Source organism: Phyllobates terribilis, unplaced genomic scaffold (genome assembly GCF_046119375.1).
Source record: "Phyllobates terribilis strain yellow unplaced genomic scaffold, ASM4611937v1 Scaffold_4__5_contigs__length_816908805, whole genome shotgun sequence".
Taxonomy (NCBI): domain Eukaryota; kingdom Metazoa; phylum Chordata; class Amphibia; order Anura; family Dendrobatidae; genus Phyllobates; species Phyllobates terribilis.
Window position 1 is genome coordinate 213,907,728 of NW_027362764.1, and position 16,070 is coordinate 213,923,797.

The 16,070-nt window shown below is 41.0% G+C and overlaps 1 protein-coding gene across 4 annotated transcripts in view; it reads left to right on the forward strand.

The window, feature by feature from the left end:
* Positions 1-16,070, forward strand: part of NOD1 (nucleotide binding oligomerization domain containing 1) — a 93,738-nt gene that overhangs the window by 56,133 nt on the left and 21,535 nt on the right. For 3 of the 4 annotated variants that reach the window (XM_073678059.1, XM_073678058.1, XM_073678060.1), the window contains exons 2-5: positions 560-788; positions 4,971-5,145; positions 6,794-8,582; positions 13,504-13,587. In XM_073678059.1, the coding sequence (XP_073534160.1) occupies positions 612-788; positions 4,971-5,145; positions 6,794-8,582; positions 13,504-13,587 (2,225 nt within the window). In that variant the 5' untranslated portion in view covers positions 560-611. The other variant, XM_073678061.1, reaches the window with a different exon arrangement.

Here is a 16,070-nt window from a genome sequence, read left to right on the forward strand (position 1 = left end):
ACCCAATAGGATCCTTAAGCAAGAGTTGTCTAGGTGGGAGAATTTTTTTAAAACCTTTATTTGTATAACACAAAAAAACTATTTAAAGGAATACTTAAACAAAATACATTTATATTACGTTCATAGTGAAAGTGCCAGCAACCCCTTGGCTTTCCGTGGATCTCACAATTGTGAACTGCAGAACACATTAGAGCCTCTGACTCTGCTGTCTGTGTTACTCTCCATGTTCAGAGTACAGAAATGCTGGCTATCTCCTACATTTTAGCCCAGACTCATTGTAGCAAAAAAGAAGGGATCCACGTTCTCCAGATCAGTGGTGGTTCCAGTGGTCCAAAGCACAACAGTCCGTCGTGAATGTCTTTTGTTGGAATACCCCTAAAATGAAGCCATGGGTTTTTATATACGGTATTCAATCTTTAAATCAGATGTGGACCCCACAGTATAATCTCCCACCATCCGACATAAACATGTTTCGCAGGAACACCCATTTGAATGTAAATGCATGTATAGTTTTTTTTGACAGTCTATTTTTATTATTTAATCTATACTTTTATTTCAGTGAAAGGCTAAAAGTTGGTGAAGAATCGGGATTGGGATGCTATACCAGGACAATGGAACTAAACCAGCTGAGGCCCCAGTCTTATGTTCATTTAGTTACAAGAAGTCGAGAAACATTGGTCAGTCTGATCAGAAATATCAAGTGTTTGCTTGACAATTTGCTTGACCATGGATATTTTTCCCCTGAAGATTCCGAAATCGTTCTTCAGTTTTCTACAAGGGCAGACCAGGCAAGTTTTCTGACTCATGTAAAAACTTGATTTATAGCACTGTTTTGTTTTAGTTTTGGTTGAAGTTATTATCTAAAAGGCAATTTTTCCTAGATTGATTTTTCATGTAGGTGATTGGTTACAATATGACATCTGTAGGGGTTCAGCTGTCTGGTAACTGCTTGGATACCCGTCGGCACATTGTTTTTATATCAAAATAGCTTAAAGTTTATTGTACATCATAAACTTTACAGCTCCAAAACGAATACCGCTTTTCTCTAGTACAAATTAATAATATAAACAGTCTTTTCTTCAGGCAGAATGAAACAAAGTAATTGTAGCGGGGTCACCAATCTCTGTATTCCCGGCAGTATAAGCTCAAGAAATTAAGTATCAGCTCAATTATTCACCAAACAAACACATCTCTGTTTCCAAAACAGTGCTGAGCTAATCCAGCTGATTTTTATGAGGCCTGTAAACCCGGGCTAGATTATGGGAATGACCTTTCCCACACAAACTCTTTTGGTTGCTCCTAAATCCCGGACCCAAAATCTTGTCGAATTCAAACTCTCTCAGTAACCTAGTGTTACTGGTACAGACTTTACATTATCGCAGCCAACCACCTCAGTGACGCATATCTGCCATCCAGGAACTTACCTCCTGCTTTCTTACACATCATACTGTAGGTGGGTATTGGTTGGAATCATCATAGTTTTTTGGGGGTTTATAACCTTATCCATCATACAACACTTGCCATAGGCCATTGATTTCACTCAAAATAATTTTTTGATACAATTTCCTGTTAAACAGAACCCGTCACCTCGGAAAAAGCAACTTTTCTGCAGATATAGAGTTGACGTGCAGGTAAATAGCATTACAATTCTGCCCAGTTGCTTTACTGAAAGTGTTGCTACTGGGAGAAAATTAACCTTTTTCTCCTGAGAACCGCCAGCTTTCAGCCTTAGGGGCGTGCACTGGGCAGTTACAGTCAGCGTTCACAGCACCGCTAACTATACTGCGAACAGTGGCTTTAAGCACGACCCAGCACTTTGACAGCTGGCTCCTTGGCGTATCTGTGAAGAGTGAGCTGTCAATCAAAGGGTTGGGGTGTACTTACAGCCACAGCTCAAAGTAAAGTGATCTACTCCGTGCACACTCCTAAGGCTGAAACCGGATTGCTCCCGGGAGGAAAGAAGTTCATTTTTTTCCAGTAGCCGCAAGGCGGTCGGGCAGCATTGTAACGCTAATAACCTGTAGATTAATCCTATATCTGTAGATAAATAGGTTTTATTCAAGGTGACAGCTTCCCTTTAAGTAACCATATATTTCTACATTTTTTTTTTAATTTGTGAGGTGATCTATTTATATATACACTGCTCAAAAAATAAAGGGAACACTCAAATAACATATCCTAGACCTGAATGAATGAAATATTCTCATTGAATACTTTTCTGTACAAAGTTGAATGTGCTGACAACAAAATCACACAAAAATCATCAATGGAAATCAAATTTATTAACCAATGGAGGCCTGGATTTGGAGTCACCCCCAAAATTAAAGTGGAAAAACACACTACAGGCTGATCCAACTTTGATGTAATGTCCTTAAAACAAGTCAAAATGAGGCTCAGTATTGTGTGTGGCCTCCATGTGCCTGTATGACCTCCCTACAATGCCTGGGCATGCTCCTGATGAGGTTGCGGATGGTCTCCTGTGGGATCTCCTCCCAGACCTGGACTAAAGCATCCATCAACTCCTGGACAGTCTGTGACGTTGGTGGATGGAGCGAGCATGATGTCCCAGATGTGCTCAATCGGATTCAGGTCTGGGGAACGGGAGGGCCAGTCCATAGCTTCAATGCCTTCATCTTGCAGGAACTGCTGACACACTCCAGCCACATGAGGTCTGGCATTGTCCTGCATTAGGAGGAACCCAGGGCCAACCGCACCAGCATATGGTCTCACAAGGGGTCTGAGGATCTCATCTCGGTACCTAATGGCAGTCAGGCTACCTCTGGCGAGCTCATGGAGGGCTGTGTGGCCCTCCAAAGAAATGCCACCCCACACCATTACTGACCCACTGCCAAACCGGTCATGCTGAAGGATGTTGCAGGCAGCAGAACGCTCTCCACAGTGTCTCCAGACTCTGTCACTTCTGTCACGTGCTCAGTGTGAACCTGCTTTCATCTGTGAAGAGGACAGGGTGCCAGTGGCGACTTTGCCAATCCTGGTGTTCTGTGGCAAATGCCAAGCGTCCTGCACGGTGTTGGGCTGTGAGCACAACCCCCATCTGTGGACGTCGGGCCCTCATACCACCCTCATGGAGTCGGTTTCTAACCGTTTGTGCAGACACATGCACATTTGTGGCCTGCTGGAGGTCATTTTGCAGGGCTCTTACAGTGCTCCTCCTGTTCCTCCTTGCACAAAGGAGGAGGTAGCGGTCCTGCTGCTGGGCTGTTGCCCTCCTATGGCCCCTCCACATCTCCTGGTATCTGCTCCATGCTCTGGAAACTGCTGACAGACACAGCTACCCTTCTTGCCACAGCTCGCACTGATGTGCCATCCTGGATGAACTGCACTACCTGAGCAACTTCTGTGGGTTGTACTGTAGACACCGCCTCATGCTACTGTACCTCTAAGGGTGAGAGCAATGGCAAAATGAAAAAGTGACCAAAACAGCCAAAAAGGATGAGAACAGAGAAATGGTCTGTGGTCACCACCTGCAGAACCACTCCTTTATAAGGGATATCTTGCTAATTGCCTATCATTTCTACCAGTTGTCTGTTTCACTTGCACAACAGCAGGAGAAATTGATTCACAATCAGTGTTGCTTCATAACTGGACAGGTAGATTTCACAGAAGTGTTATTGACTTGGAGTTACATTGTGTTGTTTAAGTGTTCCCTTTATTTTTTTGAGCAGTGTATATTTTAGAATAATCTAAAGTACAAAAATAGTAGACTTTAGTAGTGTTATCACTCTACAGATTCTCAGCCATTTGTCTCGCCAACCTGCTACAATCCCTTCACAACTTCTTAGGGCTTGTGTACACGGCTAACCATCCATGTTTTTCATGAATAGCACTGGTATCAATGATATTCTATCGAGCTGGGCAAATGTCTTAGTAGTCCGTGGATAAAATCTGAGATATGTTTGATTTTAATCCGAGTGTCGGATCAAAATCGGTATCGCAAGTCTATAAGTCGATGAATAAAATCAGACTGCATTTGGATGACATCTGAGTGCAATCCGATTTTTCACGGACTGACAGAATGGAGAAAGTGAAGAAACTTTGTTTTTATCTCTCTCCGAGAAACTGATTCCAATCAAATCTGTCATGTGAACCTACACTCGATGTGAGTTTATGATGTATAATGAGGTCACAACGGTAGTCAGTGATTATTTCATCTGGTCATGTGACATCACCAAGAACGAGGGGTGAAGTCATTAGATTGTCAACAAGACGGAGGGTGTTAGACAACAAACGCCCCTAAGGCTATGTTCACATGCTGCGTTTTTTGCTGTGTATTTTTTATGCAGAAAAAACTGCTCTCTTGGCAGTAAAGAAGCTGCTTCAAAAAAGCAGGTTTTTCTAAGTTTTTGCTGTGTTTGTTGTGACATTTTTGCTGCGTTTTTTCCTGCGTTTTTGGTCAGGGTACGTTTGTCTCTTATGCATGCTGATAAAGTTTAGTGCAGAAAAAAATAACCTGATTCAACTTCCTCAGGTTTTGCCACCAAAAAGCGCAGTAAAATGTGATACCTGCGCATTTTGCTTTGTTTTTTTGCAGCGTTTTTGCACTACCCATTGCTTTTAATGGGTGAAAAATGCTGCAAAAGCGCTGAAAGAAGTGACATGCTGCATTTTGCAAAAACGCAGCTCTTGGATAAAACAGTCAGGAACAAAAGCCAAGATCATATGCATGAGATTTCTGAAATCTCATAGACTTTGCTGGTACTGTAAAACGCAGCTGAAAATTTGCATTAAAAAACGCTACAAAAATGCCTTCTATTGGAATTGTACAGGCTTCGGTATTTTTCTCCTAGGACAAGCATTGGATTATAGTCTTGTCTGTTTTTGATAATAGAAATCTGACTTAGTGTATAGTCCAATGATTGTTTGTAAGCTAGCCCCATAGATATGGACCACATACTGTTAATTACATGAAATGTAATAATCTATAATGTGAAATATTTCTTTTGCTACAGGTTCGTCAGATCCTTGACCTGGTACAAAGTAAAGGGGAGGAAGCTGCTGAGTGTTTTATATATGTCCTTTATAAAGTGCCTGAAGCTTACTTTGATCTGAACCCTTGGTTAGCAGAAATTGATTTTCAACCCTCAGAACAAATACAGAGCTTACATATCACGAACAATGACCCCGGTAGGAATTTCTTCTTATGCACTCGAGCCAACTATTGTGTACAGTGACACGTGATTTATTACTTGCGTTACTTATTGTGGAAGCTAACTATATAGGTGGCACATTTAGGGTAAGTGCACACAATGTCTTTTTCAGGACGATTCTGCTCCAAAAACCTAAAAAATCACTGACTAAGCGCTAAAAAAAATGTGCATTTCAATGTAAAAACAACTTGTTGCTCATGTCTTTAGTCTTTTGATCATGTTTTAACTGCTTCAGGTTCCCAAAGACGGCAAGCAGTTAAAAGAAGTGACCCGACCATTCTTCAGGCATTTTCTGCTGTGAAGATGCTCTATACTTTATAACACAAGTCAATAGTAAGGCTTAAAAGACGCCCGGACTGCCAGAGCTTTTGCTTCAAAAACCACTAATGGTTTCTTCATTTTTAATGGGGTTAAAGAAAATCAAACATCCAGAAAACGGCAGTGGAAAAGGGCATAAAAACACTGGAAAAATGCTAAAAAAAAAACCCCACCATCTGTCAAAAACATTGAAAGCCCTCAAGAAATGACCAAAAAACTGCTAAGAAAGACGCTTTAGGAAAACAAGCGCCAACGTTTCCTAAAACTTCCTCCTCTTGAAGTGCTCAGCCGGTTCACCTGTCTTAAAAATACGTTGGCCACTATTCATCAAAGTGTTTATGCCAGATTTCAAAACACTTTGAAAAGTTGCTACATTTTTTCACAACGCGAGGTTGCGCATAAGTTAGGCAACTTTTGGTATTTTCATGACCAAAATGGGAAGAGCTGTGGTGAAATAAAGCATAGCGGTGCCGACTCGTCTTGTTCAGAGACTGGAGTAAGATTTGTCGTGAGGCACAAGCCACTTGCAAGATACACATGATTCATTAAGAGACGTGCACATCTTACTGAATCAGGCGTCTCAGACTCCACCATGCCAACTTATCAAGACTGAAATGAATGCCTAACTTGATGAATCTGGCTGTTGTGTGCAAATACCCTACCCAATTCACAAGTGGAATTCATGTGAAACTTTAGGGTGAATTCTGTGCCTAAATCCATGTTTCATCAGCTACCAGTCCGCATGTGAGTGGGCAACTCTACATCCAATGGAAAGTTTCCATGGGGCTTTCCAACATGCTCTAATTTTTCATGGAAAAGAGGGTAAGCCTTATTAACAATAGAGATTATCATCAATCTGCAGGGGATATGCTTCATATCCACTGCAGAATCCAGTGGTACATCCACACATCTTTGTCACAAAAACACACATTGGGTTTAATCCAATGTTTGAACATAAAATAGCATTTATCGACCTATTGTTCACTAAGGTTATGTAATGATGATAATTCCTGTTAACTTTATCACCCTACATATCTCTAACAGGGGATGGGTGGGTGTGAGCTGTTATGTAATTTTTTTCACATCCTTTAATATCCGGCCATTTAAAAAAAAAATCTTGCACAGCCCCTTTTATTTTTTTTTCATTTAAATATACTGTATGAAAATAAAAACAGTAAAGCATAAGTACTTGTCCTACCAAGTTACATGAACATTGATTATTGAACTTAGTGCACAATATGCTAAAACTGAATCTTTTATAAGCTGTACCAATTGTAATTACTATTTTATCTTCTTATATCTTCTAGTTACTTTATATAGCAAGAAGCTTAAACAAGAGTTGTGTAGTGATTCCAAATTTGTAAAGTCTTACTCTCTAGAAGAGGAGTTGATGCTCCAAGAAAATTATGTTAATGGAGTTATGGAATTAATTAGTGACAGAAATGAAAATTTGGGACAGTTGAAAGATCTGGGTTCTTTGTTTGATGACAATGGAGTGATCAATGAAGAAGGAGAAACTACGTTCATCTATGGTGATGCTGGCATGGGAAAGACTCTTCTGATCCAAAAACTACAAAATATGTGGGCGAAAGGAGAAGGTTACTCTGACGTTAAATTTTTTTTTAGGTTTCGCTGTCGGACATTTGTCTTTTTTAATGCTGACACCGTGCTTTCTCTGAAGGACTTACTGTTCAGATACAACTGCCATCCAAATCATGATCCAGATGAAGTCTTTCGATATATTTTAACATTTCCCGAAACTGTAATGTTCACTTTTGATGGCTTTGATGAAATGCATTCCAGTTTTCACCTAAGCAACATTCCAGAAGTTTCCCTACCTACAGACACTGTACACCCTGCAGCTTTATTCATGCATTTGCTGAGTGGAAAACTGTTGAAAGGATCAAGGAAAGTCTTAACAGCAAGGACAGGTTGTCAGGTGTCAGGAAAATTTGTTAGGAAGAGAATTATGCTCCGTGGTTTTAGGGCGGATAACCTATTGGAATATACTAATTTATTCTTCAAGGAGCCCAGTGTTCAGATGAGTGTTTTAAGTCACTTAAATGCCAACCACAATTTTAGTAGTTTGTGTTCCATCCCCCTGTTTTGCTGGATAATATTTAAGTCTTATGAACATTTCCACTTTATAAATGAGAGTCCTGAGTTTTCCAGCAGGTCTGTAACACTTACTGATATATTCTTACTCATAGTTGAAGTTTACTTGAATTTATCTACCAAAGGAACCAACAGAGGTCAGGCTGAAACTTACAGGCGGGGTAAGGAGACCTTGCTGTTGATAGGCAAACTTGCCTATGGTGGAATGGACAACTCCTGCTTTGTTTTTGACAATGATACTATCACATCTTTAAAGATCCCAGAGCAGGATCTGAAGTTGGGTTTCCTTAGAACTGTGAAAAGTTACAATGGTGGTGAAGAAAATAGCTCTTTTGAATTTTTCCATGTGACACTTCAGTCATTCTTTACCGCCTTATTTCTTGTGATTGACAGTGGGACTAGTACCACAGAGCTGCTGAAATATTTTGGTCATTGTGCACACTCCCAACAAGAGGAGGTTTCAGGCAATCTGATGTCGTGTATCTGTGCAAAGAAGCACAAGCAAGTAGATCCTTTTGCTAATAACGATCACTTACAGTTCATCAACCTTTTTCTCTGCGGGTTACTTTCAAAACCGAAACAAGTTCTCCTAAGACATCTAGTGCCATCTTCAGTCTTGAAAGTAAAGAGAAAGGCTCTAAAGCAACAGCTTTTTAGAAGTGTCAAATTTCACTTAAAAAACCTGCCCCGCTCAAAGTTTATGGGATACAACCGTGTCCACGCATTGACTCACTTTATCTGGATGGCACGATGCATATGTGAGACTCAGTGCGAGAAGGTGGGGAAACTGGTAGCCAAAGGAATATGTGCAGATTACATTAAGCTAAGCTTCTGTGGGGCCTCTTCTTCTGATTGTGGTGCCATCTCCTTTCTTCTGAATCAGTACCAGAAGCAAATTGCTTTGGAATTGGACAATAACAATATAAATGATTATGGAGTTAAAGAGCTTATACCGTGCTTCAGAAAACTCACTGTGGTTCGGTAAGAAGCCTCATATTTTTATTGTTTCCATTTTGTAGTAGACCTTTTCATAAGGTTCTGTTTAAACCACATTTGGCCATAAAGTTGTCATTATAGGACGGGATATTATTTAGTATATTGTTTTTTTTATTTTTTTCATAACACAAGTCAAAACCAAGTGTATCCAAATGTATGGGTATATTTTGGCATTGTATGACTCTATCTGAAGAAAAGGCAAATCACTTCCACGTTAAAAAAATATATAGTTTTATCACTTTTTGGTAAATATTCTTTTGTCTTCAAATATCTAATAAAGGGGAGATGCCAGTTGTGATCCTTACCGTAAAGCGTGTTAGATTATCTGGTTTGTTAATGTAGTCAGAAGTCTAGTTTTATTGATGCGTCCAGTCGTAATATCCTGAACTTCCTAGAACTAATGGCCCCCGTACATATTAGACAAGTGTTGGCTAAAGCCACCAGTATTGGCGGGCTTGGCCAACAGTCTTATGTGTATGGGGGCCTTCCAGTACTCTCCCAGAGGAGATTTGCAGCGGCTCTTTCATAGCAAAGTGCTCCTGTGTATGGAGGAAAGATATCTGGTGGCTAAACAAGGAACACATTTCCCAATTATCGGTCTGTCTAAACAGGCCACTGATCACCCGACTAATGAGCAAAATGCTCATTGGTTGGGTGAAATAAATCTTAAGGTTACTTAAAGGGAATCTGTCACCACATTTGACCTATCTAAACTATTAATATGGGCATACAGGTTATAGACAGCTGAAGAGAGTGATCCCTGTATGACTCATATCAGATACCTTGTTGTGGAAAAATCATCTTTTATCACTTTATGTAAATTACTTCTTCCAGATTCTGGGGAGGACACTGCCTGGAAGATAACTCTGCCTCCAGAGCTTATTTTACATAGAAGGTAGTTCCCAGTGTGATGTGTAATGGCCGCTCTCTTCTCTCCTGATCTCACTGCAGAGCTGTGTGTGATTATACCTGACACATCTGCAGGCTCGTCTCAGCTTCAACTTCCATCTCACAGGCAGGCAGTGTAGCAATACAGCAGAGCTGTGAGAGTAAGAAACAAAAGTTAATTTCTCCTGTTCTGTGTTAGTTACTTGTCTCACACTGGTAACTCCCCCATCATGTAAAATAATCTCTGGAGGCAGAGTTATCTTCCAGACAACATCCTCCCCAGAGCCTGGAAGAGGTCATTTACATATAAAAAATGTGGTTTTCTTTGGAATAAGACATTAGGTCGTAGATACTGAGTTATTTTATTCAGCTTCCTATGACCTAGATGCCCATATAGACGGCTTAAGAGGGTTGATCCTAATGACAGTATGCCTCTGCATTTATGAGAGTCAGAGGGAGAATGTGGGGAAACTTATAGTCAAAGGAATATGTGCGGATTACTTTAAACTGTGTCAGTCTGCACAAAATGACTGTTCAAACCAAACACTTGTTTTGTATCTAAGGTATTTCTGCTCCACTCTTCATTCATTGAAAGTTCTGGCAATACAAGAGTCAGAGAAGGATGGAATGGATGCAAAACATGTAGGCTGGGTGGTGCAGTGAACTGTTTGGTCACGTCAAGGGTGCACTGAGAGCTCCCTTTAAGCTAAGTTTCTCTATGGCTTCTTCTGATTGTCGTGCCCTCTCCTTTCTTCTGAATCACTCACCAGCAGGAACGGACTGGGACTGAAATTCAGCCCTGGCATATAAAAGCACACAGGCCCATGCTGTCCCAGCCCCCGAGCCCCAGGTGGAGATATCTATTACTTATATTACCCTACCTGAAGGAAATCAAGACGTCTAGTAATACCGCTATATAAAATTGAATAATAATAACAATATTGCAATATAACAGACAAATACCAACAAACCATAAACAATTATTACCCCTATACACAGTACTGATAATACCACCATACTGATTGCTAAAGTGGTTGTCCAGGCTTGGTGTTAAAGTCTATGTGACTTCAGACTTCTGAATCCTCACAGCACGCACTGTCAGGATTCTCCTGTGCCAGCGTTGGGAGAGGCCGTCATGTGACCACAAGTATGGGATTTCCACACCTCCCACCACATTCTAACTAAACGTACTCTGCTTTGCTAAATTCACTTGTATTGAGAGAGGCCGTGCACGTCTAGTCAGCACGTGATCACATGACCGGCCGCTCCCAACACCGGAGAATCCTCATAACACACGATGCACACACTATGAGGGTTCAGAAATCTGCAGTCATACAGAGTCACTGCAGACTTTAACATTAAACCTGGACAACCCCTTTAATTAAAACCACTGCACTAGGACTGATATCACGACCTTACAGTGACCATATAATGGTAATATCAGGTCTACACCAGTGCTCTACAGAACATATATGTGTGTACTGTACAGATTCTCATCAGTGCTGTTCTCGCTGGTTGTTGTCATTCGTTTTTCCCCCTTTTTTTTAATTCGGCCCAGACCGCCATGACCTCTTCTTCTGACCATAATTCGTCCTTGTAAAATATAACAGAGACATCTTTACTGCTTTTCCAAGACCCTCCTCTCATTCAACCACCTGTACACAAACCACAACTTGTGCTGCCTTATAATAATTCCCCTGTGACCCCTTATAATAGTGACCATGCAGCTAGTTATAATAATACAAACAGCCCCTGTGCTTTCTTATAATAATAATAATGCCTCCTTGCTTCCCCATAATGCCAACAACTCCCCATTGGGCCTCCCAAGGGGAGTACATAGAAATAACAGGTCCCATAGAAAAAATCCTATCACGTCAAAAAATGGCATATCTGCCAACTTTCTAAGAAGCAGAGGATATGTATTGCAGCACTTACATTTATTTTCCCTCTACTGAAGCCCCTAAGTGGTCTCACCCACTATGATACCCCTTTCGTGACCCTCATAGAGTATTATGCCCCACATGGTATCATGACCCCACAAACACTATACAAAGAATGATGCAGCACAGCACCCACATATTAAGATGGTCACCACAGCCCCCCATACATTATGGTATTCAGCACAGCCCCTAATATACAGTATGAGGTGCACAACAGACCCCTATATAAAGCATGATGCCCCTCATAACCACCCCATTAAATTTGATGTCCCTCTTAATCACTCCATACAGTATGAAGGTCACCACAGCCCACCACATAGTATAATGTGCCCCATGGACCTCCACACAGTATAATGTCCACCACAGCCCCCACACAAGATGAAGATCCCCCACAGACCCCTATATAGTATGATGGTTGCCCCAAACAGCCCCCCATATACTATGATGGTCCCTCACAAACAGCCCTCATATAGTATGATGGTCCCCCACAAACAGTCCTCTATATAGAATGGTGGTTCTCCACAAACAGCTTCCATATAGTATGATGATCCCCCACAAACAAGCCCCATATAGTATGATGATCCCCCACAAACAACCCCCATATAGTATGATGGTCCCCCACAAACAGTCCTCTATATAGAATGATGGTCCTCCACAAACAGCCCCCATATAGCAGGATAATCACCCACAAACAGTCCCCATGTAGTAAGATGTTCCCCCACAAACAGCCCCCTATAGCAGGATAATCCCTCACAAACAGCCTCCATATAGCAAGATGATCCCCCACAAACAGCCCCCATGTAGTATGATAGCCCCTCACAAATAGCCCCCCATATAGCAGGATGATCCCACACAAACAGCCCCCCATGTAGTATGATAGTCCCTCACAAATAGCCCCCCCATATAGCAGGATGATCCCCCACAAACAGCCCCCATATACTATGATAGTCCCCTACAAACAGCCCTCATATAGTATGATGGTCCCCCACAAACAACCCCCATATAGTATGATGGTCCCCCACAAACAGCCCCCATATAGCAGGATGGTCCCCCACAAACAGCCTCCATATAATATGATGGTCCCCCACAAACAGTCCTCTATATAGAATGATGGTCCTCCACAAACAGTCCCCATATAGCAGGATGGTCCTCCACAAACATCCCCCATGTAGTATGATGGTCCCCCACAAACAGCCTCCATATAGTATGATGGTCCCCCACAAACAGCCTCCATATAGTATGATGGTCCCCCACAAACAGTCCTCTATATAGAATGGTGGTCCTCCACAAACAGCTTCCATATAGTATGATGATCCCTCACAAAGAGCCCCCATATAGTATGATGGTGCCCTACAAACATCCCCCATATAGTATTATTGTTCCTCACAAATGGCCCCCATGTAGTATTATGGTCACCCACAAACCGCCTCCATATAGCCGGATGATTCCCCACAAAAAGCCCCCCTATAGCAGGATGATCACCCACAAGCAGTCCCCATGTAGTAAGATGGTCCACCACAAACAACCCCCTATAGCAGGATAATCCCCCACAAACAGCCTCCATATAGCAAGGTTGAGGTTTTTGTCTATCACATCTTTGTGTTTGTGTGACATGGGTGTTTTTTATAATTGTTTTTAACTTTTATATCTAATAACATTTTGATGAATTGTTTAAAGCAACTTAAGGCTCGATTTTTCCTCCTTTTGAAATACTGTATGTATATGGAGTCTCTTTGGGGGACATATGGGACTTTGTTCCTACTGTGACCCTCTAATAATGGTTTTGTTGTTCCCAGTGGGGCTTTATACAATAACAGTTGATATATTGTACAAAATATTTGTAATAAGATAAAACCTAAATAAAACTATATAAATATGATATGTTGCCTATTCTGAGCCACAGAATAAAATTAACACTTCATTTTTGTAGCACGTGAACGGCGTAAAATTCAAAACGTAACATAGTCAATAACTTAATAAACTCAAATATGCTAGGTTATTCAGGGGTTAAATCATATTTTAGGTTGATTTGTTTGCACAACTACAATATTTTATCTTCCATTTTGCTTGGATTACAGATTAAGTGTGAATCAGATCACAGATGAAGGTGTCAAAGTTTTGGCTGAAGAGTTAACCAAACATAAGGTCATAAAGTTTCTTGGGCAAGTAACATTTTAATTTTTTATCTTTGCGTGCATGTGCAGATCCCTGTAACTTTATGTAGGTTTGTGACCAATAAGTTATATATGCATGTCTGTTTCTGTATGAATTTAATTCACATTAAGTGTGAGTCAAATTTATGAGTGATATATATATATATATATATATATATATATATATATATATATATATATATATATATATATATATATATATATATATATATATATATATATATATATAATTATACGCCGACAGGTGAAGTGAATAACATCAATCATCTTGTTGTAATGACACCTGTCATGGGGTCTGATGTATAAGGCAACAAGCAAACATTAAGGGGGCGATTCATTAAGGGTGCTTTCACATTGTCTTCCGGCACCTGCTCGGCGGCCCCACCAGGGCTTATGTCCGAACCCCCCTGCAAAATGGGATTCGGAGTATGCTCCAAAGGGGCCATAGACTATAATTGTACTAACAGTGCGAACGTGCCCCCTGCCATGTGTTATTTTCGAGTGCGTACACCTACAGATGTAGTAGACTGTGTCTGGGTGTCCGTCTCCAGTAGCTGTATACGCCCGAAAATTATGAACAGCAGAGCGCACGTTCCCTCCTCCGGCACCATTTAAGTTAATGGCCCCGTTGGCGCACACGTCCAAATCTCGTTTTTCTCTAATTAGGCAAACTGTGGCATCAAGCCCCATTCACACCCCAGCTCTGCCCATATTGATGGAGCTGGAGGAAACTGTCACGGAAACGCTGAAAGTCACAAAATGTTCGTGCATCTCAGTGCTACACAAACATTTTGTGACTTTTCAAAGCGATTTAAGCCAGAGTTCACCACTAGGAAGGACATAAACTTGATTGTAAAGGTTTTTTGTTCTCTTCACAACCAATATTACCTGTTGGCATGTCTGGAACATAGGTCTAGTAAACATCCTGAATCAGGACCATAAACTTCAAGAATATGGGGGTAAACTTCTTAAAGTGTTTACGACTGAAATCTTACTTCAGTAGTTGACTAGAGTAAGATTTGTGGCTAGTCACGTGCTACTTGTCAGACGATCCAGATTCATTTAGAGGTGTGCGTTGCCTAATGAAACGGGCGCTTGACTCAAACATGACCCCTCATTAAGACAAGTGTGGACATCGCCAGTCTTGATGAATCAGATCCAATGTGTTGGAAACAGTAGTTGCTACATTGTCTAGAATCTCACTTTTTCCTCTCTTCTTTTTGCCTTCTTGACTAACTCCTGCTCCCAGATTTACAAATATACTCGTCAATCTAGCAGCATCACTAAGGATGCAGCAATGGTTTATCATGCCATTTCTTGATGACTGGCTGGTAGACGCAGCATCATAAAACCCCTCTAACAGCACATGCATAAGACTTTCAGTAAGTTATCTTTTCTTGAAAATAAATCGAAAAAAAAGATGTTTTTGGTCACTGAAAATTTTCTGGATCTCATTTATCAACTCAGAAATTATCACTTTTCCAGCCAACAAGATATAGGCTCTTCAATGGGAGATCAGGAAGCTTCTGACCTGCTGGGCAAAAGCTCATATGAGAGAATCACATCTGCATATGCTGTCACATTTGGACAGGAACCCAAAGAATCTGACAGCCCATGTAATTTTGAGACCTCGCACCAAGTGGAGCCTGAAATGTTGATGGTCCAGCACTCTTAGAATTTATTTTTTCTGATGGACTTGTCCTTTATGTGTATGGAAGACTTATGCTATTTACATCTATTAATAATTGTGTATTGGTGCCCAAATTCGGGGCACTTCCAGTTGTAATTTTTGTTTTCTGTTGTTGAGGTCCTTCACTGACATTAGTGTAGGGGCCAGCATATGCCTCAGTTACAGGAAGCATGTGCCAATATTCTTTTCCAATGCATGCTCTGTCCGCTGCTCCCCTACTTATGCGCCACTCTCCCATCCTACTAAGCAATGCCTGCTTTCTTAGTGCTTACAGCGACTAACCTTTAATTAATGCACTGATGGACTGCTCAGTGAAGATTAGAAGAGAACCCCCTTTAAGTACGTTATGAGTTGGCGTTGTTCCATTTTCAATAACTGGTCAGGGGAACAATTATATTTAAGGGATTTTACAAAATATTTGTTATTCCCTATCGGGAGAGGATAACTTAGTGATTGCTGAAGATCTGACTGCTAGGACCCCCAGGTATCCCAATATTTACTGAGCCCTGATTGAACTGAGCGAGGGTCGAGCAAGCATCCTGCTTCTTCACTTAATTTTTAGGAGACTGCTGAAGATAGCCAAGTAAAGAGCACAGCTGTCTCCAGCATTCCAATAGAGAATGAATGGAGCAGAGTTGCGTATGCTCTACTACATTCAGATGGGACCCTGCAGAGCTCCATTCTTGGGATTGATATGATATAACTTAAAAGTTTTGTAAATCCCCTTCAATAAAATGTAACAATATCCCTGCAGTGTACTATGTGAGCAAGCATTGGAGGT